This window comes from Mastigoproctus giganteus, chromosome 10, assembly GCF_048544385.1.
Source record: "Mastigoproctus giganteus isolate SK-2022 chromosome 10, ASM4854438v1, whole genome shotgun sequence".
NCBI classification, from domain to species: domain Eukaryota; kingdom Metazoa; phylum Arthropoda; class Arachnida; order Uropygi; family Thelyphonidae; genus Mastigoproctus; species Mastigoproctus giganteus.
This window is the reverse complement of record NC_143584.1, coordinates 44,300,810-44,326,785: the sequence shown is the minus strand read 5'-3', so window position 1 is coordinate 44,326,785 and position 25,976 is coordinate 44,300,810. Positions and strand designations below refer to the sequence as shown.

Sequence of the window (25,976 nt, the reverse complement as noted above, 5' to 3'; positions counted from 1 at the left end):
ATCGAAGCTCCTACCAAACGCGCTCCAATAATCATAACCCTTCCGAAATCGTTAAGGTCTTTTCATGACGACGTGGTTAATAATTACAATCAGTCAGGTCGGTTTTGCCTTTACAGATATGACGCTAAGCATACTGGGACGTCATTTGTACGTTTCATGCCTTCGTCAGTGGCGCATGGACGCTCTTGTTTAGCACAAACCTTACGCTTTCCGCAGACCTCGGTGTTTCCACTTTTTTGTCCATTACCTGCATAGATTCGAAAGAGAGGGGAACTTGGGAGTCTGTGGAATTGTAATTGATTTTAAAAACTTCCCGAACTAAAGAAACATACCCCGAAATTCGTTGTCGATATAATTTTCTTTTACCTGAAACACCTGAGACGTACATCCTTATGAATAACTCGAAATTTTATTGGGGGAAAATGAAGAAATTCCATTATTCGGATTTTAATGAAATTTCGAATGGCTCGACAGATCTTTCTAAAAGATCCAAATATAGAATGTCACGGTTACGAGAATAAACGCTTTACACATTTGAGAACGCGCCTTAAGGTAGTTTTGAATGGTAAAAATGATAATTACGAATGAGGCAATACATGCCTGGTGCAAACAAACATTTTACTAAGTACGTGTCTATTGGTTCTTATTTTTTACCATTCCAAACTGCACAGCCAATTTTTAAAATTCAAATAGCTTTAATTCTGTAACCGTTTAAATCGGACACATATCCCATTTTTTTTGCTTCTTTTGGACTGTAAAATCCATCCCTGCCTTTTCTACACATATTTTTGAAATACTCAGTATGAAAGCTGACATCCCACCGTGAAATTTGAGTTTTGATCATCAGCAGTTCTGGGAATAGCGACTATGGTCGATATTTTTCTTTGATTACTTTTGTGGATGTCATAAAGGATTTTTTGTGGGCTCGTACGAGAATTGAAATCAAAACTTTGATAAACATTTAAGTACATAAACATAACTTCCATTTTATCAACTTATAAGGGAACGCCCGCCCTACTTTATCAAGTTACAAATTAATAAAGGAGCATTCTACCTGAAGAGTCTTGTTATTTTAATTCTTTTGATTGATTTTTATTTAATTTGTATCTTATTATAGTAACTCATTTATATTTATGTAGTTATTATTTAATTTTTTGTATTGTCAGCCATCACAAGAAATCCTTCCATGGCATGTTTCGTCCAAGGCCTCTTTTCTGATACATTTTTAAATATCGTCTTCTTTTCCTTTTACATTCGTTTTTCAGATTATTATATGATATAAACGTGTATGATTGTGGATTCTGAAAGTCATCAAAAGCCGATAAAAATATTAAATTAGACATCTACTAGAGAACAGTTTAATTACATAAGGAATGACAAAGATGGAATCAGCACAGTTGGGGGGGGGGGTGCGGTCTGTAATCCTGCTTGTCACAAAATACCATTTTATCTTCATTTTAACAGAAAGAAATCGGAACGATGTGAAGCACAATTTTTTTTGTAGGAATCGTACTTTTAGTGAGCTTAAAATCTTTGTTCATCATCCAAACTTAATGGAGGAAAAAAGATTATCAACTTTTTAGAAATTAAATTGGATATGGTTGCTCAAATTGATCAGTTTATGTTGGGGGCGACAGCCTTGAGAAGAGACTAAAGGTTAGCCGTTTTATCACACGTTTGAATAAACGCAGCAGAAGCGGGATTGTCATCTTCAAGATGGCCTACCTTCCGTTTCCTCTTTCAAACTCCTTAATCCACTTACTTTGGAACGAGTGCCGTTTACAGCTGGCGTAGAAAATACTGTTTCGTGCTGCCCCCTTGAGTTAGTTGTGCACACTAAAAGTTTTCTTCCGTTCTCGGAGCGTCTCTGGGAGCTGGTCTGTCTCGAAGAGTCGGACAGAATAGAAAAATCGGATCCCTCATATTTGCCGGTTGAGCGTAGCGTGCTATTCGGATGGAAAGAATAGGCGAGTGGACCCGAACGAGTGGGTTGTCTACGGCAGCAACGAGCCAGAGTGTCCTTGAATGCCTGCCGAAATTTGTGCGACATGATGTTGTAGAGGATGGGATTGATGGTGGCGCTGACGTAATACGTCACTCCGGAAATGTAGAGCAATACTTGGTAAATTATATGATCAGTTGGCGTGGGATTCGTCACGTAGATGGCTAGGAGGCGTTGAGCATGGAATGGAGCCCAGCAAATGAAAAAGGCCACCACAACAGCAACTGGAACGAAAAATGAACAAATTAAGGAACTGTTTTTCCTATTAATAAAAATTATAATACTTAATTTTTTTTTAATTACCTATAATAACTTTCCTTGATGAATTAAAAGTTTTTAGGTGGCTGTTGGCTAATCATCAGTGCATGAAACAATCCATGACATGCGAATTTCATAGAGAGCGCTTATAATAACTTTTTTATATAAAGAGCCATTGATTATATCAACATTGTAGTAGCTTTGTTTAATCACTCTGGCTACTTAAGGCCACAGCGATTAAACAGAGGAATATAAATAGAAATCTATTTATTTATTAAATTAAGAAAGCGAATCCTCTATTAAAAACTGGAGGGCATTGTTGTTCCTCAGATAGTAAAGTCAAAATAGCATAACGCAGAGATCCTTTTTTGAAACTATTTCAGTAACATAGCAACCTGCGCATTTTTGTCATTTGGGCAATGACCTTAGCTTATGTTTACACAAAGCTATGGTGGAAAACGATGATTGCAAATCTTTGCCTTGCGAACTTATTGGAATTGAAATGCGCACTTTGAAGAGGTATTGAGTCAGGGCACTTTAGTAACTTTATTTCTGGTCAGTTTAAAGCATCGAACACTTGAACTAAAAGTATATACAACTGAAGCTGTGAATCCACGCCACAGATTTTGCATATTTTTTATTCTTTTGAAGTAGTAAATAAATATCGTTTAAAAGATTAAATTCACCATGGAAAGTTATTTCACTGCCACTCCGTATATGAATACAAGTATGTACTATAAGACTAAGGACTGCAATTCTTTTCCTTGGCTACACATAGTAAATGGGTCAACCACAGTTGTATACTTTGATTGAGATAAATAAATATAATTCGATATCGGGAACATTCATATATGCAACTTCTTGTGCAAATTGAAATACTTATTTTTCACTGTGCTATTAAAGATTTAAAGTTTGTATTTTTCCTAAATAAAAACGTATAAAATAGTTTTTTTTTTTTTTTAGCTTGCATAGATATAAAACTAAGAGAAATTTTTACAGGTTATAATTTGTTGTTATATTTGTTAGCTAATGCTATAACCATATAATAAATATAAACTACTATAGTAAAATTCAGAATGGAATTATTTAAAATCTTAAAAAATATATAATCCTGAAATAATAAGAAACCAATCCGGCATTCATCTTTAAGGATCCATGCAGAAAGAGTGACATTTTTTTCTTGATAAGATGCCTATAAACCAAATAGAGATTAAAGGACTATTTTGCCCTTTAATCTATTTTTTCCATCCAGCGAAAACAAAATTTCACCCTCGTTCTTATGTCTTAATCAAACCTCCTCTAAGGTGTCTAGTTTCCAACTCTGCAGCCCACATTTCGAAGTCTTTTCGTATGGACGCCCTTTTATCGAACTCAAAAAGAGATGACGCGTTCCCGTCTTTGGACCGGTCTCCATTTCTGTACACAATATTCCAAGTGCGGTTTCACAATTGCCTTATACATAGGTATTATGTCCTCTCTATTTCTACAAGCAAATGTTATAAATCATCAAAAGGTCACCATATGCCACCTGTCTACGCTTCTCGGAGAACTTAATGTCCCACCCTATCGTAACTTCCAATTTTTTTTTTTCTTCCTCTGTTTTTATTTCGACCTTATCAAGTGAGTAAATTATTCTGGGGTTGCTATTCCCGATGTCTAAGGCATTTAATATTTCTGCAATGTATGATAGCCGTCAGAAAAGTTTCTGACCATATCTAAAATCTCTCTAAATCGTTCTGAAGAAACTGTCCTTGGTGATGATCACTTCACGTCCTCTCAGATTGGCCTTTCGAAAAAGTTAATTGGCTACTTTTTCATCAGTAACGGTTGTAATATGCAAATGGTATTGAAGTAAATAAAAGTCAAGGTCCTTTTTCTCGTTCGATTAGGAAGATGGCAATACCAGATGGTTATCTGTTATGAATACTGAAATGTGATCTGCCATCTTCCTAAAATGTGACCAACTACATAGTGGAGAATAGTGTATGTAGGCTGCAGAAGCTGTCCGTTTCTATAGCCTATTGCTTATAAATTTGTTGGTAGGATTATGGTGGTTAGCGATGGTACATGATTAACCTGTTAGTTTTCCTTTGGGAAAGAGATTATTCTGCAACCAGACAGCTTCAGTATTCATAACATAACACGAGGAATTCTGCTGATACATTTTATTACGTATTAATATTCCAGTCAGCCAGGTTTAATTCATTATTATTGAAGTTTTCAGCCGCGTTAGACGCATGGGTTTCTGAAACTTTTTTTTTTTTTTTTAAATTCATGCCGCACTCAAACATTACTGCTAATATTGATTAGCCTTGTATTGTGATCCTCGCTATACTGCCCCTTCTCGTCTTAGTTTGAGAAGCACTTGTAATACCCAGTGATAGACGATTGGGTTATAAAACCGTTGCCTTTCAATAAATCATGTAAAATTCAGTTGTTGGTATAGTTGGGTTTTAGGAGCATCAGTGACTAAGGCCATATTGCTATAAATTGTGTGTGCTCGATTTTCTGCTTGCTAGACAAAAAACCCGAGTTCCCGAGAGGAAATACCGTGCTATCCACGCTTGAGACCGACTACCACAGCCACGTTGTGAAAAAGGCCCATAAAAATTTCTCACGTCATCGACTGGACTTGAACTCGGTCTTTTCCATCAGGTGTGGTGAGGATGGCGATTCTACGAACTGTGCGCTACCCACGAGGGCGTAAATTCAGCGTCATAAGATTTAGCGCCTCTTTCTTTTTGTCACTTCCAGTAAATAAAGAATTCGTAAGTAACGATGACCCAATGGCATTTAGGCGGACGAATTTCGCTCAGGCGAAAAATGAGGGAACTCCAGCAAACTAATTTTATCTCACACTGATGGATGGGTTTAATGTCGCTTAATTGATTCTTGTTTCTCCAGTAGTCGCCCCCGCACGTGACAGTAGTTCCTTTGGTAATGGAAGTAACAGTGGAGACATAATCGTTACCTATTGCTTGGGGAAGGGAGATCGACCATTTTCTGCAGTTAATCGATTTAATTAATTCTACACATTGCTTGTAAAGTAATTTTAAATGTTAAAAGTACCAAACGTAAAATCTCCAGAGTAACATTGAAAAAAACTTTAATGAATTTTATTATTTGCTGAACTGTAACTCCATTATTCTGTAACCAATCTGAAATGTTTGTTTCGGTGGGGCCACCATGAGTTTTTTATGTGTGTGTTGGAGTGGGGGGCGATGAAAGGCGAAATATTATTGAAATTCGCACACAACGTAATCTGATTTCTAAAACGTGAATAAATTAATTAAGGCACTCTTTCTCTTAAAATCTAGAAATGGCCTCACCTTCTCCAGACTATAAGAGTACCTGGATTTCTGAGTGAGCCTAATTATACTCAAGTTGCATTCATTGTTCATTTATTGCCATTTTAATCTTACTCAGTGGTCTACTGTCGATGAACTTGTATAATAACGAGAAACATGCATTATCATAGCAATATTCATTAACTCTCTGGTAAAAGTTTAAATAATTGTATAATATAGTACAATATTTATTTTTCATCAAAAATTTATAATTGCATTTTGAACTCTTTTATTAAAATATTTACCACATGTTGTTCAATAGGATTTCAATAAATATAGAACTAATTATGTCTCTTTTAGTAATAATTTAAGTATGTAATATAATTAAATTAAAATTAATTAGAATTTAGACTTAATAAAATATTTAATAATTAATGCGTAATAAAATAATTTAGAAATTAACATTTTTAATACTGGCCTCTGTTCAATAGGTTTATTTAATAGGATAATAAATATATATTTTAAGCTTTAAAGAAATTATATTATTAGTAAAATCGCATTAATGAAATCATAAGTAACTTCTCTTTGCAAATCGGTCCTCTTTAGACTAAAGGCAACATACTGAGCATCTAGTTTTCTCAGTCGTCCTCCATGACAGTGGTTTCACCTTGTCTCTCGTTTAGAGATGCCTGAATTTGAGTCACCTAGGAGACCAGAGGAATTCATAAAGGCTTCTTCCATCGGTACTGTAGTTAGCCGATCTGTGATGGAAGGGATGAGGTTTTCCCATGAGTTTTATTTTTGTGGAAAATGATGGCAAGAAAGAAAGCTTATACGGCATTAGCCAAAAACTCTTCCTACATCACGTGTCCATCCCTTCTAATACTTTGCCCAGTTCCTCCTTAAATTTATTCAAATTGCGCAGTTTCACAGCACCACATGGAAGTGTGTTCCAATAATCAATTACCCACTGGCAAAGCAAAATTTCGTACGCCTATCCTGCAACCATCGTTCTTCATTTTGAATTTATGCCCCTCGTGTGTGTACTTTGAATAAGAGGAAAGTTACCATCAGCATTGAGCTGACCCAATACATTCAAGCCAGTTAAAAAGCTCAATCGGATCTCCTCGCAGGTGTCTAGTTTCCAAATGCTGAAATTTGTACTAATAAAGTCTTTCCTGGTAAGAGCACCCTTTTGTTCCTCTCACTAATCTCGTTGCTCTTTTCTGCACCTGTTCCAACACGTCCTTCCTAAAATGAGTCTTCCAGACTTGCATGCAGTACTCAAGATGAAAACTGACTGCGACCCGTTGACCACGTGAGGTACGAGGGTGCAGAGCTATTTGACCTACTTAGCATAGATAAAGTGTCAGTGGTCACTCAGTGTATAGTAAAATTCTGAGCGTGATGGGTAAAAGGAAAGACTTATCGGACTTTGGTAAAGGACAGATTGTGGGTGCTTGACGAGCTGGTGCCTCGATTTCCCAAACGGCTGAACTAGTGGTGTGTTCGAGAGCCGCCGTAGTTAAAGTGTACCAGGACTGGCATCAAAATGGTCAAACAACGACCCGACGGCAAAACTGCAATGGTCAGTGAAAGGTTGACGCTAGAGGTGAGCGCCGGGTACGACGACTCGTACAGGCGAACAGGCGCAGCACTGTTGAAGAGTTGATTACCCAATATAACATGGGCCAACCCGGAACAATATCTGGCATGACCATGCGTCGCACGCTCGCACGTATCGGCTATACCAGCAGACGACCCCCATACGCCATCCTCTCCTAACCAAGGTACATCGGCGTAAAAGACTCGCCTGGTGCAAAGAGCATGCAAGTTGGACGTTAGAAGACTGGAAGAAGGTGTGCTGGTCGGATGAGTCACGTTATTTGCTATACACTGTGTATAGCCATGTACGGATTTGGCGTCAACAACAATGCGCTCTTACTCCATCATGCATGATATCAAACGTGCAGGCCGGTGGAGGTGGTTGTATGGTGTGCGGCATATTTCACTGGCAGAAACTTGAACCCCTGGTGCATGTGGAACAACGTATCAGTGGTCTTCGCTATCGTCAACTGCTTGCTGACTGTGTATACCCCGCTATGTTACACTTTTTCCCGAATGGCGATGGTGTCTTTCAAGATGACAATTCGCCGAGCCATCGGGCACTTGTTGTGCAGGAATGGTTTGAAGAACACAGTTCTGACTTCCAGCATATCGATTAGTCTCCGAACTCCGCCGATATCAGTCCCATAGAGAACTTGTGGGACACTATGGAAAGGCATATCAGGCGTCTGGATACACCAATCACCTCCATACCTGCATTGCTGACCGCATTACACACAGCTTGGTTGGCCATACCTCCCGAACGCTTCCGACATCTTGTTAAATCAATGCCACGGCGGATAGCTGCTGTACTGAGGGCAAAAGGAGGACCTACATAGTATTAGGTAGGTGGTCATAATTCAGTGATCATTCAGTGTATATTCCGAACGTATTCGCCAGAAACATTGCGCACGTTTTGCAGAGAAGATTGTGGACAAGGTGTTGAACTGCACCGGATTTATTCTCAGGTTTGTAGAAACATCCCAGATGTCAGGCGAATCCATTTGGTCGCGTAAAAGTTATGCCAAGGTGTGTAGATTCCTCTCTTTGATGGTTTCCCAGGGTTTCATGCTGAGGTTTGCATAGAGCACGCTCCTAGAGATGGTGAAAGGGTAGCCCATCTCCCTGTTTAGCCATCTCAGGAGCCAATATTTAACCCCAAGAAATCTCTTTAGTTGAGTAGAGGAGGCTCCTGACCAGAGTACCGAAGCGTAGAGCGGTACCGGTGTCAAATTCCTTCGAACGTATTCCAAAAGGAACCCTCGAGGTCTAAGACCGACCAAGTCCTGCCGAATTGCCCTGAGCGCCGCAAGCGTTTTTAGCCTGGCCATCTTCAGGTGGTCTTTGAAAGTAAGCCCGTCATCCCACGGATTTCACGGATGTGAACCTTTTTAATGGCGGTCCCATTTATTGTGAGCATAATTTCATTAATAGTCCTCCTTTTTGTGAAGGTCATCAGAGGATTCAGTTTAAGTTCCAGACATCGTAGATAATCCTGGAATTCAAACAGTACTAACTGATTTTCATAGGAGACTGCCTCAGCTTTTGCTGAATGGTCAGATATGACCAGCATCTTAAGATCATCAGCGTATGAAATGAAGTTTGGGTATATATGCAGCAAATTCTTGTACATACCTAATTTATAAATTAATCGTACTACACCATACAATCAGTGCAAAATGTGCAATCTTCATTTTCTTGTTTAATATTGTAGCACTGTATATATTCAGAATTAGATTGTACTATACTGTATTTTAAGTACACACACACGTATATCTATAACTGTTGACACCAGTGAGCAAAACCTTTCATCAATGAGTTGTGTGATGATGCAGGCTTATACAAACCTGAAATTAATTAAATTGTCTGGAATAGAGAGCAGTCGGTTTAAAAAAAAAAAAAAAAAAAATTTTATAATGTTTTATGCTTTTTTGCAAGGTTTTTATTTTATTTTTAAATAATCTGTTCAGCCAAAACAAGAAAAAACTTATTTTTAGAAACATTTATGTACATACGCATAAATTTTTATAATCTAAATTTTCTCAAAACAACGTTCCAGGTGGTTGTGTACACTCTCTGGAAATTCGCTCATGAAAGGATTAATACTTATCTATGAATTCCTCAGCAGCAACATATTTGTCAAACTAAAATTGGGAAAAATTATCAAGCTTGCAACAATAAGGTCAAGCTTAAATTATAAAAATATGAAGTTTTTTTTTTTTTTAATTTATGTGATGGCTAAATTCCCCCAAAAACTAGTATATAAACTTTCACTCTACGCAAGAAAAATTAGAATGTATCCTAAAATGCATCATTTTAGGATGGATTAAATGGAACAAACTGCAAACAATATTTCGATAATAAAAAATACAAACCCACCCCCCAGAGATGAACTGAATAGTATCGAGGCATACAAACAACTCACCAATTTAGATATTTTGTTGAATGACCTTTCAAACCATTTCATGTCAGTTCCATGCAATAAACTGAAATCGGTTTTAAATCATGATCATCATTTGTAAACAAGCCAAAAAATCTTTAGGCAAAAATTAGTCTGCTCATGGGCTCAGTCAGCTTCAACAGCCTGGCCAACACTTTTGTCGCATCTGTGAAAAATTCATTTATGAAAAATGTCTGGAGTCTAGGTACCTGCGAGGTGATCTGATTGACGTGTATAAAGCCATTGAAAGTTTTTATGAAATATAAGTATATGATGTCAAAATTATTTTTGGCATCCAATTTCTTTGTTACTGCATCATGATATCCAATTAGATTCTTCAAACAAGATCGACCCCATAACAAATCCATGTTGTGACTGTCTTATAACCAGGCCCGTGCAAAGCTGGTAATAGGCCCAGGCCAGATTGGAAATGTAGGCCCCATTTCAAACTGCTCATTAAGTATTTTTGTAATCAGTGCTAAATACATATGATTTATGTATGGGTATTTACATGTAGTGTACATGATGTACTTACAAGTAACAGAATAAAAGAACTAGAACGATTTATAAAAAAGATAATGGCACGCAATTTTATTCAAAATGTATATAAGACAATAGAGTACAGTACGGTAATAAGAAGCGGTAAATACAATAGTACATTCATGTTTATTCTGTATTCGGAATTTCAGATCAGAAATGGTCATCACTTCTTCACATTCAGAAATTCTTTCTGTGCTTTTCTTTGGGAAAATTCATCTATTACACCAGAAAAATCAAGCAACTTTGCCTTGTCATTGTTGATGTTCAAAATTGCTAATCCATTCAAACGTTCTTGAGCCATTGTGGACCGAAAGTATGATTTACTTCGTTTCAAGACACTGAAGCTCCTCGCATTAGTGGCCAGTGTTGCTGGCGATGACAGAAAAAAATGCGCAACGCGATGAGGACATTTGGGAAAACATTGCCAATCTCAAGTTCAGTATTTGACCATAAATTTTCTTCGGTAACACAGCATCGAATTTGAAATTCACATAAAAAATTCTTTTAAGAAGAAGCACTTCATCCTGAATATCACTTGAAATATGAGTATCGCAGCTGAAACTGTTTAGCTTTTTGTAACAACTCATTTTTATCTAACTGTTTAAAGTGCCACAAAAAATCAAAGTCCACAAATGTCCCTGACTGCAGAAAAGCGACGTGAAAGGCCATCGATAACAAAGTCAATTATGGTGAAGAACACATTCACCCTGAAGTAATCTTCGACATCAGTTTCAGGATATCTATTCATAGTTGATCGATGTTGTCCCTTTCTACATCTAATGTGGCATCACGAGATTATATTACCAAGTTCACCTCATGGATCATTGAAAGAACTTTAATCCAAATGGCCGACATCAATACATATTCAAAAGCATCGAAGTATTTTTTGATACCTCGAAGATCAGACTTACTCTGCTGTCAAATTAGTAACTTCACTCAGCTCTGCCACTGCATTTCTAACACTATCCAAATGCTGTGCAATTGGTCTTACACAGTCAATTCTCGCTGACCATCTTGTTTTTGACATTTTATGCAGTGAGACAGGGAAGGTGTTCTTTCAGTATCTCCCACCGCTGGGGCCCTTGAACTGAAGACATTGAACATTTTCTGTATGATTCCAAAGAATGTTATAGCTTCACTGAAGGCTTCAGCATAATCAGTACCAATGAGATTCAGAGTATGATTCGCACAATTGGAGAAAATGAAGTTCTCATTCTTCTCCTTTAAGATAGCCTGCGCACCATTGTACTTTCCTGCCATATTGGAGCCACTGTCATATGCTTGACCCACAGTCTTCAAAGTTCAGATTGAGACTTACTAAGAAGTCTAAGATTTTCTCTGAAGTTTCTTCACCCGGCTTTTTGAAAAATTCATGAAATGCAAGAAAGCGTTCTTCAGTTGAAAAACTGGTATCTTCCCTCTTCACATATCTGATGATGAATGTTAACTGTTCTTTGTGAGAACAATCAGGCGTTCCATCAACAGCAATTGCAAAATACTTTGCAGCTTTTATTTCTTCAATAATGTTCTTTTGCACAAATTATCCACAGATTCAATGAACTCGTTTTGTATTTTATTTGATAGGTAGTGTACTTGGAGCCGTGTTTCATTCTCTTGTGCATTCCGTACAGTGCAAAATGTTCGGCTAATATTGAATCATATTTGCCCAGAAGCTCATACCCCAAAAATTTCCATTATGGCTATCGTCAATTTGTTCAGAAGAACCACGGAAAGCGAGCCCCCTCTCTGACAAAAATAGGATGATATCAAGAATGCGATGAAGAATTTTATTCTGTTTATTACTTTCAGCCTTGAGCTAGTCAACAGTATAATTGTCAATTGAATATAATTGTCAAAGGATACGGTTAATCACTCACTCCAACTCAGCCAAGTCTCGTTTATATTTCTCTCCATTTGTCAATGTTACTGTAAAAAGGCGAGTTGGAAATGAGTGATTAACCTTATCCTTGGGAACATCAGTTGTACTTCAAAGTCCTGAACTTTTAGAAATGATTCAGCGTCAATTTTATTCCACTTATCAATAAGTCCAATGTCGATTTGTGATGTGGAGGATTTTACAGCTGCTGGCCCTTTTTCATTATTATCAGCTTCAGTTGGCAATTGTGGTTCCACTGCTTGCTCTATCAGTTTATCATCAGTTTCTTTGGGAGTTTTATCTTCTGTAGCTGGTCGTGGTCCAACAGCCTGGTCATCAAGATCGGCGTGGTCATTCTCTGATTAACATCGATGTTTGATGTCTAATCACGAAGTCAGTAATTGATTTGGATTTTTTGACAGCTTCTTCTTACAATTGGCACACTTTCTCTTTGCTGCACCACTTTAATATTTTTTCATTGTCGCACAAAACTGATCCGAAGTAAAAAAAAAAAAAAAAAACAATATTAAGTAACACATTTTAATTTTGTTCAAACTACCAGGGGTAGGAGGCCCCTCTCAAAATCGTAGACCCATGCCGGCTGCCCCTCCCCCGCATCTGATATGGCCTGCTTATAACCGCATTCCTGTCTAGATGCAAATATGATATGCAAATATATCCCCAAGATTGGCTTACATTGAATCCAGTGATACTCTTACAATTATGGCCGAAGATATGCTTACCTCTTTTGCTAATTGGACTGATCTTATCCACTTCATGTGCCTTTTTATGTCTTCGAAAATTTCTCTTACACTTTCCTCTCTGTTTTATTCAGATATCATTTAACTGTCTGCTAGAATCTGGTAATCTTCTGTCATCTCTTCCATAAATACCTCTCCTGAATCAAAGGATGCTCTCGTAATTATGACTGAAGGTTAGCCCTTTCTCTCACTCACTCAATATAATTAGATAGATCACCTCCACCCCCACGTGTCTTATTTACAATTAGCCTCAATGCTTGGATAGCTTATATCCGCCCCAACGTGTCTTATTTACATTTAGCTTCAACGATTTCTCTTCCACTTTTCTCTCAATTATCACAAAATTATTTAGCTGCTTGTTATTTGATATCTATTCGACTTAATACTGCAGATCGCCGCCGCCTTGTGGTTCCCATTTTCCGAAGTCGCCGGACGTAGGCATCTTCAGCTTTCAAATTTCTCTTTCTCATGGCTGATAGTGCACTTTCCTTCCATGTTTTTTCTAGGGCGTCCTCGCCTTCTCTTCCCTTGTGATATCCACTCATATACCTCTGGAATTGTCATCTCTAAAAATTCCTCATGTGTGAACGTAGATGAAAAATATCTATTTAGTTGGTCAAAACCTCAGCAGGAGCATAAACTGTTATACCATTCATATCTAGCGAACAGTGTGCTTAACTTACCTTATAGCGTTTACCTAAGTGAAGAAGTCTTTGTTGCTTTTCTTTGCATTCTTTGCCAAAGACTTTTGTAGTTTGCCTTAGCTTGCCCAACCCACTTTGACTTGATTGCAGGATACTTTATGCATGTTGTAGGTTTCTGTATCTGCTGGTAATTTATAGGGATATCATTCGCTTTTCTTCTCTGCCATTAGTCTCATCAGGTCATTTGACATCAGTTTAGTTCTAAACTTAACAGTATCTTTTAGTTGGGATAAAAAGCCCAACTAGCTTCTATGAATGCTTCCCATTTAGAATTCGCCATCGGTAACATCATTATCATTTAGCCGCACTGAATAGATTTTAAAAACTTCTGAGACCACTGAAGTCACCTTTACCAAAGCAAAATCCCATCCTTCCTTTTACCCTTGACAGCCTTGAAGTAAAGCCCACATCAACCCATTGTGATCGATGTGGGATTTCAAACTAGTGGTTCTTCTATTTGCAGATTCTTAATGTATGAGGAGCCACTGCTGATAATCAGATCAAAAGTATCTCTTTCTCGTGTTGCTTCTCTAATGTGCTGGTGTAGAAATCAGTTATCTACCAAAGTCTTACTTCTGCGTGAGTTACTGACCCATTATTAAGACTAATTATTATTAGCCTTAATAATGGTGAATAAATGTGAATAAACTGGTGCATCATGGTCCTAATTATTATTAGTCTTAATAATAATTAGGACCATGATGTACCAGTTTATTCAGGGACTGGATTCATGCAGTCTGTTGTATTATGTCCATTTTTAAGACATTCTGATTTATTGGATCGCTCTATTTGTGCGTATAGTTGTTTGTTATACTCAGCCTAACTTATGTCACACCAAACTGATTCGACATGCACTGACCACACATGTCGACCGAATTCACTGGCTTAGATTTTATGTGCTTCTTAACTAAGAGCATAACTCCTCATCCTTCTCCTATTCTTTCAGCCATCACAATATACAAATATGGCCGTGAACAAACTTGTGCAGACATAATACAACAAACTACATGAATCCAGTACCTGAATAAGCTGGCGCATCATGGTCTGGATAGCTGATGGTACTTGAAAAATTGACAAGAACAAGTTGGTAAGAGTTACCATAGTCTCAATTCTTGATTGTTAATCCGCATATCCAGCGTTGCCGTGATAAAAGAGAGGCAGGTCACTGTCCTTTTATTTTTTGACAATTTTTCCAAATGAAGGCAGGATCGAAATTTCATGTACATGTAATGAATTTACGAATAAAGATGTCGCGAAACCAAAATAGATTAAAATTTTTATTTTATTGAGTTAAAAGATGTTGGAGATCTGAAGTGCATTCTTCCACGTGCCTTGTATAAAAATAAAAGGTAAAGTGTGAGAACAACTTTCCCTCATTAGAGGTTTATACAATACAAAATATCATAAACTTAAAATAATGGTATCATCTCCACATAGAGATGATATCATTATTAAACTGTGACATACCGTGTATGTAAATCACTGAAGTTAAAAATCCTTTTGTATTATAAATCCTTCTGTTTTGATTTATAAATTCCAGGTTTATTTTCATCAAAATATCTTCAGCATTTCAGCTTAAGAGTTTGGTAAGCCTACTTAAAACAAGCGAAACCTGAAAAACAACGTGATTATGCAGTTTTATGCTTCCTTTTCATTAGCGACTAGACCTGATTTCTGTTTCCAGAACTGGACACCCGACTGATTAAATAGAATCTGTGCCCTTATCGTAAATAAAGCAAAATGGAGTTCCTTTTTCTTTCAATTAAGAGGCTTAATGTTGAAAGTGCGTCCGCTAAACAGAGAACCTAATTAATATCGTAGGGCGAAAGTAGCTAGTTACAAACTACTATTTATTATAGTTAAAAATGTTTTCTTTAAAAGTAAGGTAGGACTCTTTCGGCATATAAGAGCGGATTACTGCGATTTTTAATATCGGCTTAAGTCGAAATCCATGCACCAGTTTCGAACAGACTAGATTGCCTGGAATGAATATATATATATATATATATTTTTATTTGTAACAATTTAGCCTTATATTGCAGATATACTGTTCGTTGAATAATGCAGCGTATTTTTTGATTTACACGAGCACGCTGCATTATTCAACGTATTTTTATACTTAAAATAGTTAAATGTGTTTGAACAGTGAATACAGATGTGCAAAATCCCAGATTGTGGCTAAGTGAAATCATTTTCAGGTGATAACAAAAAGCCTCGTGGTTTTGTGGTGTGTTCCAGCGACATACCAGATTTTCAGTACCATGAAGCGCATGTTATGAACAACGTGGATGCGTTTTAGGAGGAAATAGATTCATCCCATACCCATAGAAAAAGTAAAATAGCCTTCTTATAAGTAGAAACTTAGCGAGTTCAGCATAAGAACTGGGAAGATATCGATCATGAAGAAAGCCATCTGTAGGTTGGTAACATAATATCGATATCTGAAGACTTGAATCAAATCTAGGAAAAAAAATGCGATTGTAAAGCGAATGGAATAATGCCAAATTCTTTCCTTATGTTAGTTAATAAAATAAAGTACAACAGCTCTTAGAACTAGTTCATCTCTTACATTTTTTTGTTGTTAGCATCAATCCATATGAACTAGGCTTAACTATAAAATTATACCTTTCCTTTTAACTCTTGATTTTGTATAAAGTTGAATCAAAGTTGATTTTTGATTAAACAATTTTTTTTTAATCGACAAGTGAAAAAAATCCTTAATGGGGCGTTTTTCAGTTTTTTATTGTGTGGTTTTATTATGTTACCTTGATTTTTTTTTTTTTTTTTTTTTTTTTTTCTCAATGTACATTCATGAGCCAAAACATTATGACCAGTCCTGTCTCCAGAAGTGGGCGCATCCCACAGCACCTAGCAGTGACGTCACCGACCGGCAAAACATATATAGTGATGGCACGGGTAATACCTGTCACTTCGTCAGTACAAAGCCCGTGCAACGAGGAAAGGGAAGAATATTACGGTGTTTTAACGGGGAATCATTTGCGGTTGCTCGACGGTCCCCCTAGATCCGAAGAGGGACATACAACCACTCAACGGGTAGTTGTGTAGAGAGACCACCACTGGTTTGACAGCCAAAGTGAATGGCGGTTGGCATTTGCTGTTCGGGACAACGGACGGTTCACGATCTTTCAATTAATAGCAGACTACAACCAAGAAACGTTCCCGACCACCCTATCTAACGTACGCTTTTGTGGATAAGCCTACGGAGTACGCGACCTGTTCATGTGCACACGTTTGAACGACCATCATCAACACCTTCGCTTGCAGTGGACACGGAAGCGCACTGTTCCTGGACATGGCACGACCTGAAAAGAGTCGCTTGGTCTGACGAATCAAGTTTTCCAGCTCCATAATGCCGATGGACGAGTGTATATTCGACGGCGAGCAGGTGAACAGCTGCAACCAAACTGCACATTGCCTTGTTCTCAACAAGACAACACCCCTTGTCATAAGGCCCGCATTGTGCAGGAATCGTTCGAGGATCATTTCTAAGCATTTCGCGTGCTCCTCTGGTCACCAGTTCTCACGACATCGATCCCATTGAACATTGAGTATAGGTTTCCATTTGATACGCCTTTTAGTAAAGAAATTCTTATGGCGTCTTCAGTTCTAAATACAAACACACGCACTCACGTATGCGTATATCTATACGCATACGTGAGTACGCGTATAGATATATGCATACGTGGCTAATTTTCCTTGTATAATAAACTCATAATATACATTTAAATCTGTTTACCCAATGCTATTAGGTAAATAAAAGTAAAAATTGCTTTGCAACTGTTTTTCTTAGCAGGAAGTCTGCGTGTTTAGTGACGTTCTCCGACGTCACAACTCTGACTGCAACAGTTTTCTTTGCATCAGAGTAGCAAATTTTTTACATTCAGGGACACTTTTTGATTTATGAGAGAACCTTTGGCGTATCTACAGTTATTTGTGTGACGTCAAGAGTACGTTTTTGATCTTTTTACTCGAAAGTGTTCCGGAAATTTTCTGTTTTTAAATATAAGTTATGATTCATAATAATTTAATTACTTCTCACTTTGTGGTAACAGAAACCCAGAGAGAGAGAGAGAGAGAGAGAAAACAGTAGGAATTGTGCATTTGGTTTCGACAAGCCGTAGTGTATATATATTTTTTTAATTTCTTGGTTTCTCAGTAAGATTTTGACGTCAAGCAGAGGAAATTTTTGTTTAATTGTGTTAAATAAGGGAACTCAGCATCTGAAGTGAAAAAAAAAAAAAAAAACCCGGCGAGTTCTCTTTATGAATAAAATATATCCATTGATATTTGATATTTAGCGTCACATGGTCAGTAGAAATCACATGCATCCTGCGTCAATGTAGCACCATTGACGCAGGATGCATGCGTCAATGTAGCACCATTCTCATCCTGCAAATGTCGCCTTTTGGATCTAGAGTAAAATTATTCCAAGACGTAGATGCTCATGACAATACCAGGAAAAGATAGCAACGAAAAGACACCGCGTCATGCACAAATTCGACAGAGGCCCTAACAGTTTTCTTCCAGAACGTACGAAGTATTGGAAACAAGCTTCATTGGCTGCAGAATTTCGTTATACTCGAGGATTTTACTTTTTATGTCTCGTTAAAACGTTGCTCACCACCGAAAAGCAGATAACACACCTTAGTGGGTGTGCAGCCTACAACATCACCACAAATGACAGAACTCATAAGTGAGGTGGGGGCGGCCTTATTTGCTCACACAAAAGCGTAAAATTAAACCACACCAGTAAAAGCGAATCTGAAAACTTTGAAGCTTTGAACACCAGAAAATCCAAATTCGGCTCAGCTACCTCCCTCCAGAGCGCACACGACACGAAGACAGAGCTGTCATTCTGGATATTATTCCATATGAAGCATTCACTCCCAACGATAATAGCAGGGGACTTCAACATGCCGATTCCTCTCCACAAGGAAGCCATGGACGAGTTTGAGCGCTTCTTGCTGTCCCTAGGATTGACGACACTCCCCACCCCACCCCCAAGAGGAACTCAAAACCTTGGTTTAATCTTCCACAGTAAGGACAAAGTCTTTCTTTAAAGCATTAATTTTTGTCCTTCGCCTCCGATCATTCCCTCCTCCGGCTATCATCCTATATATCGTTGGAAACTCAAGCAGCAACATGGGGAAACAAATCAGCTGAATTTCCTCGAAGGTTGCCTTGTCCACAAAGTTCATTAGGAATGTTGAAATCAGTGGACTGGAGGGCGATCTCCCAAGGCTCCATTCAGGAAACATTAAATTGCATCTCACAAGGCCAATCTCCATAAGGATGCAATATGCTAAAAACCTTTGAGAAAGCCACCTTTTGATGCTTTGACCATAGACCCGGCTATCTACATTCCACTATAAAGAAATCAACAACCACAAACCTCTTCGAGGCTTTCTGTAGGGTACAACATTGATATCAAAGCAGCATATCACAGACGCTATCAATTCCCTACTTATAATCCTCGAAAAATATCCAATGGCTGGATTTCATGAAATTTTATATTTGGATGTCTTTTAGAAAAATATGCCGACTCATTCAAAATTTCATTAAAATCGAATCAATAGAAATTTGGCAGTTTTTACGTGGCAAATATATTTCTGATATTTGGGTGATACTCGATGAGGATCAATCACAATAAGGATAAATCGACAAAACCAAATTTTCAGAATTTATTTGCTAGTTCCTCGTTTTAAGATTAATTTAGATTCGAGGCCCCCGCGCCCCAGTGTGCTCCTCACAACGATAGCTCCTTCCACACGAAAATTATATATATAACTGAAATTATGTTTTGTTCATTACTCGAGAAAGAAAAGTCAGATAGACGCCACATTTTCATTCACGTATATTTTGATGGTCGATTCCACAGTTCTTCCCTTCCACCAATATCATGTTAATAGTAACTCATCTTCTCTGCAACCCTCTCTCTCTCGAGAGAGAGAGAGATGAAAAAAAATCTCTACATAAATCTCACGGTTACTCAGCAGATTGTTGAGAAAATTGGTAAGCACGTTCGATTATCAAATAACTTGCCTAAAAGGCCGTTTTATGCAAGTTATTTGCTTGTTGAGCGTGCCCGAAATGTAATGCAATACGTACATTACCTAATTTATTTTAACTAATCATGGAGTTGTTAATTAAGTGTTTGTTATGAATTCTGTTATTCCAAGTCATGCATATATTTGGTTCATAGTTTATTTTCAGGGATGTCAGCATTAAGATCAACTTCAGGCGATAACCAGATCACGTTCAGCTGAGCTCAATGCTAAGACCTCTAAACCATCGACCAAATCCATGTAAATTTGGTTGAGCGAATTGTGATTTGTTCGTAATTTGAATCAACGAAATGGTGAAACTTATCCGTAACAGAATTTGGTCTGAGTGGAGGAAATAGAAGCAGGCCTTATGCATATGTGATAGATAAGTGTCTTAGAGATTTAAAGGAAGGTTTATCGATCTGTAGTGTTGTCCTTATTTTAAATGAGAGTGTTGTAGAGTGTTGAAATAACAAAGAGGAAACACGAGAGGTTACATATGTTAAAGATGTGCTTGTGGTTGATCTGTGTATGAAGAAGAGATCACAGGATGAGCATATTAGAGGAAACTTTGACGGTAGCTTCAGTTGTAGGGAAGTTGGAGTACAGATGAAAGGAAAGCAGAGAAGGGACGAATCGACGGAGACATAGTGAGAAGTTGTAAGAACAGATATGGTAGGAGAAGAGGACTACAAGGGAGGATCCCAAATATCTAGGACGTTTACCTGGGTTTTTCATCCGGAACTTATATTCAGTCCTTGAGGTTGTCACAGAGATTCTCTCAGATATGCCAGACAAGCTGTACTTGCTACCTGGGAATCTAAAACGCTGATGGAACTGATATTCGGGTGACACTCAAGTCAAGTGGACCCAATTTCGGCGAAGTCCGGACCGTCTGTGACAGCCAAATCCTCTGCTTGCACCTTCCCGATGGTAGGACTTTTATAATCCTGGGTATAACCACCATGCACAAGTACATGGTGGGTGACCACCCAGGTGTGAACCAACGTAAGCAGGGGTCGAGGTGTGGCGCCCATACCACATGGAGGAACGCCGCCCCTCTATGTTACCAGTCAGTACTAGGTGGTAGATGACTCTCATCAACCGGTGCAATACCACCACTTTGTCTATTTATATATATATATATAATTAGTGTATTGTTGGATTATAAGCGAACAGCATATTATAAATTGACAAAAGTTCCAGATGCAAAATCCAAATGACAAATTTCTAATGAATACATGTTTAGTAATTTGGCTTTGGCTACTCTATGCTTTTATATTTTATCTTTATGAGAATTTTTAGATAATTGCTGTTATGTTCATACAGTGCGGTTCCAGATAGGGGATAAAGAGTTTGCGATCCCTATGATAAAAGATTTTTTTTTTTCTGCTACATGTTGGTAAGGTAACCTGCAGCCACTATCAATCCACTGCAGGATCGAAGCCTCCTCAACAATTCATGTTGAGGGAAATGGACCATAATCTGCTACGTTGATCCACTGCGGGTTGGCAGATCGACCGTATTTAGCAGTCAAGGACTTGAACCCCGGTCTACTCAAAGAGCGTGTACCACTGCACTCTCGCGCTGACCACTCGGCTACATGATGATTAAATTTAATGGCTTTCCAAAATTTGTAGAAAGAAATGATTTTTCTAGGCAGAAAAATCATAAAATTTTATAAAAAAAAAGGATAAAAACCAAAATATCTCAAATGGAATCGAACACTACTTTTGCCCCTCCCCTCAAAACATCCTGGGCTCAGAATATTTTTGAGTATTTTTTCCATATATAATTGTTTTACCATATTGGAACCTGTAATTCATGCAAATTATCTACCACATTAAGGAGTTATTAATAATACTTCTCCAGCATGAGACCAACTACTTTAATCGAAACTTGCGAGGTTTATAGCAGTAGCGACCCCTGGCGATTTCACTGGCAGTTAAAAAATCACCAAAATTAAAATTGTTTTGCCTTTTATTTTCGTCAGAACATTTCTTTTCAACAATATTTAAATCATCTGGCGATGTGTCTAATTGTTTAATTTTAAGTTGATGATGGTATGACAGGGACGAAAAGTTTTTATTTTGAATTAAATTGTTTATTAAATGCTACTACACACTAACAAAAAGCACGAGAGACTAGAAACTGCAGGCACCTCTCTGCTACCCAAAAGCGTCTCTATGCGCATGCGTGGGGTATTTGCTGTATGTAAAAAAAAAGAAAAAAAAAAAAAGCCAGTTTTGGAGTTTGGTACTTCGCTTCGTTCTGATGAAATTAAGAATATGACTACATACATAATACTTAATCATTTATAAATAAAAACCAGATAAAAAAATAAATATAAATCGGTAATAAATAGAAAAGTTCAAAACAGGTAGTGTTTACTTTTAATTTTTCAGTGTTATTGTAGTAATTCCAGGCTCACTGACACTTTAAATATAAAGCCAGTCGCCACTAATTTATAGTATGCGTATAGTGGGACAGAACCAAAGATAGCTCGATAAATACAACAGATAAATGTTGACCTTCAACTATCATTAACTATATTTAAGCGGCTAAGCTCATGAAGAGAGCTAATGCGTGCCAAGAAATTCTCAAAACATTTTGGAGGATATTTTATTAATTTGCTTCTTTTTCAGGAGATAACTCCAATTATTTCAAAGATTTTCCACCAACTTTTTCTGGAAATTTACTCTTTTTTAGTTACCTAACGCTGAAGGGACAATAATCCCTGAAACTGTCCGTCGTGGAAATGGCTAAAAAGTGTTACTTCCTCCTAACCCCCCCCCCCCCCAGCCAAAGGAATAATATATAAATGCGCAAGAATTTTTATGAAATCACTGGGGATTCAACTGTACGACGGACGCCATTAATTTATTCCAATGAAAAAAAAACAAACAACAAATTGCCATTAATTCTGCTTGTATACGTAACGATTATTATAAACATGAAATAGTAATTAATCGCATAGAGCTGCATGTTGTTTTGTGTGTCCATCTGTTATTTCCTGGAGTGTAATCAGTTTTATTTTAGTATATTTCTCATATTACAGGTGCAGTTTTGCTTGAACAATTGCGCGATAAATTAATGAAATGCTTAAATCCGTCTTTCTTCGTTTAAATCTATTTTAAAATTGATTTTAAACGAAGGAAGGACGCTCTCCTCGTAGCTTTGATGGTAGAAATTTAACTTTCCTTATAGGAGTAACCTTCGATTAAAAATATATGGGGCAGAGATCGTGATATTGTTTCTAATTAGATGGGAACTCACTTATAAATTCATTATCTATTGATTTAACCTTGGAGCCCACTCCTTTTTGCTGTAGGCAACTACCAACTGGATTCCTATTTACTGCTTTGATACACGAAACTAAAGTAAAAATTTACTTGCCTAATACTGATAAACATGTATTACACTATTTCAAATTTCTCTCTTTTAGATTGTTGCCTTTTCCTCAATTTTTTTTAACGGCATCACAGTAAAGATTTATTTACATCCCCCCATGTCCTTGCTGAATATTTCAGTAAACGTTTTTCAATTACAAACGTTTATGTATAGCTTTTAGTGTGTGTGGGGGGGGATAAAGTCGAACTTTTTTTCCCAAAGATTTCTACTTGAATTATTTTATACATTTTATTTTTTGTTGGAAAGCCAAAGAATTCCACGATTTTTGCTTACATTTTAATTTCTAGCTGGAAAATGTAATTGTGTACCACATCTAGATTATGTAGGGTGAAAAAGTTACATTTGTACTATTCATTCAAGTGCATCTAAAGTAGGATTCTAAACAGGTGCGATATCGTCCCCAAGGGGTGAAATATCATGGGTATTACAATGGTTTGTTGCCCTCCAAAGTTCATCCCTACCCGACGACATCTCCTTCCTTAATATTTAATTTATCTCATCGAGGTTTCTTTAATAATCAGGGTAATAATTTCAACAGCGATGCATCAAAATCCTTCCAGTATTTTTAAAGCATTGCCATTGAGCATCGATTCAATTCGAAGATAAATCGATGAGATGTCAGTTAACATTGAAGAGCAGCTAATCGACAAACTAAAAACGAGAAAATTTTCTATTCAGTTTGATGAATCCACAGTTACTGACAACAAGGCTCTTCTAATGGCATACGTTCGTTATTTCGATGACGATTGTAAATTGCAAGAAGAGATGTTGTTTGTTAAATCTATAGAAAAAATGTACTGGAGCATCCATTTTTGCTGCTGTAAAAACATGGTTTGATGAAAAACAAATACTGCTGCAAAACAAAGGTTTTTTAGCCCATCCATAAAGGATCATACATCCATAAAGGATGTATGTCCCGAAGTTCTTGCAGTACACTGCACAGACATCATCAGGTTGTATAAAATATTAGTCCAGTTCTTTATCAGTCTCTCAGTATAGTTATTAAAACCATCAATAAAATAAAGTCACGTAACAAATATGATCGCCGTTTTAGAAAATTTTGTGTTTATAATGAAGAACAGCATGTGAGGCTTCTTTTAAATACGGAAGTTAGATGGCTTTCTAAAGGAAACTGTCTAACCAGATTTGAAAACCATTTTGATATGATAATTAGTTTTTTAGAAAGCGAAGGAGACATAGATATACTTATATGGCTTGGAATTTTTGAAAACTTAATGAAGAATCACTTCTAACTTCAAGGGAAATTAAATATGGTGATAGACTGCAAACGCGTATTAAAAACCTACACCGAAAAACTGGAAATATTTGAAAGCAATTTAATGAGAAAACCATTTCATGGTATGCACGAGTTAGCTGAAATCAATGAATCTCTCACCGAGAATGAGCTTAAGAATTATTCAGATCGCTTGTGTTCTTTAAAAGGTGAAATGAAAAATAGATTTTCAGATTTATTTTCTTTTGAAGCGAAGCCATGGATGCTAGATCCAATTGGATGCGATGCCGGATCTTCTAGTGAAAAAATTCAAGAACTCGTTGAATTAAAATGTAACGAAGAATGCAAATACAAATTCGAAAAAGGTAGAATGGCTAAGTTGTGGGACTCAAAACAAACGAAACTTTATCCAACAATGTGGTCTGAAATGGCCAAGTACTTCTTGTTTTCCAACGTCTTATATGTTGAAAGTGGTTTTAGCTCAGTAAATAAAATATTAACAAAGGAAAGAAACAGAATTCATATACATGTATGTTCAAGAGGAGACATTAGAATTAAACTTATTAACATCATAACGAACATTGAACTTTTAGCTAAGAAGCATCAGGCTCAGGGATCCCATTGAATAAAAAGAGAAAGTATAAAGTATTTTCTTGTTTAAAATTTCATGGGGGGGCCGATTTAGAAAACAAATTGTCTAAAAAAGCCCTTTAGGGGCGATAATTAAAAAAAAGGCTGGGAAACACTGATCTAAAGTAACTAACTACTTACTTGCATGTGTTGGATAATGTTTTACACTTACTCCCGAATTTTACAAGAATTTTGGGCAGCTTCAACATATGGTAAAGGCTCTTCCGAAAAAATGCTCTTTTCAGATGCGATTCAGACAATGGCAGAAACTTTGGGAGAAACATGGAGTGGCAAAAAGAGGAGTCATTGAAAGAAAGAAAAATGCAAATCTTGCAAATAATGCAGTGTCTATTGTCATTCGGGATACTTTCTGAATCAACGTATTATATACGTTGCTGCACAAGGTGGGATTTAGTCTCAACCATTATAATAAAATGCTTAGAAGGGTTTCCCAAAATGATATTCTGTTTTCCATTCGTGACTGATACAGAAATTGGTGTTGGGATATTTTGATGGAAAAAGCGATAGACAGATGATGATTCAAATCAAATAAATCGTGAAAATTTGTAAATAGGAATTATTTCAATAGTTTTTCAAATTATATATGGACCAGTAACAAAGCTTGCGGTAAAGTTTGTTACTGGTCCATATATAATTTGAAAAAAAGCCACACCACACAGTACCATTTTAGCACAAAGGCGTTTCCTGGAAATTCAGAGGGATTTTAGAAACTCATTCTCGACAGCTAAGAATATGCCCTTTCAAGTGAAAATTAGCCTCATCGGTGCACAAAAAAGTTTCACGGGAATCTTGAATCTAATTGAGAATGAGCAAGAAACTAATGCAAATGTCATTCTTTCTTTCGAAAGATCTGGTAGCAACAACTAATAAGCGTAGGTGATGTTCTGTCGACACGATCAGCTTTGGAACATTGATAGCACTTCTGCATCTTGCATTTCTTGTTCCTTTACTCAAACCAACAGGCAGCAACAAGGTTATCTCTAGATTTACAGCTGAAAAACCTGTGGCAGTCATTTAGCATAAATGAAATCTCAGAGCGCCGAATTCATGACCAGTAGCTTATCCGCAGTTGATTTGACTTCACAAGGAGCGCACGATCTATTGGTGACAAATCCTTCTTTTCAACACACTTCTTTCCTTCC

At 37.1% G+C, this 25,976-nt stretch overlaps 1 protein-coding gene across 2 annotated transcripts in view; it reads right to left on the bottom strand.

Moving 5' to 3' along the window:
• Positions 1-1,395: 1,395 nt before the first annotated feature.
• Positions 1,396-25,976, bottom strand: part of LOC150079005 (pyrokinin-1 receptor-like) — a 149,043-nt gene continuing 124,462 nt past the window's right edge. For both annotated transcript variants that reach the window (XM_090383903.1, XM_090383905.1), the window contains exon 2: positions 1,396-2,226. In XM_090383903.1, coding sequence (XP_090240029.1) covers positions 1,712-2,226 — 515 coding nt within the window. In that variant the 3' untranslated portion in view covers positions 1,396-1,711. The remainder of the gene's footprint in view (positions 2,227-25,976) is intronic.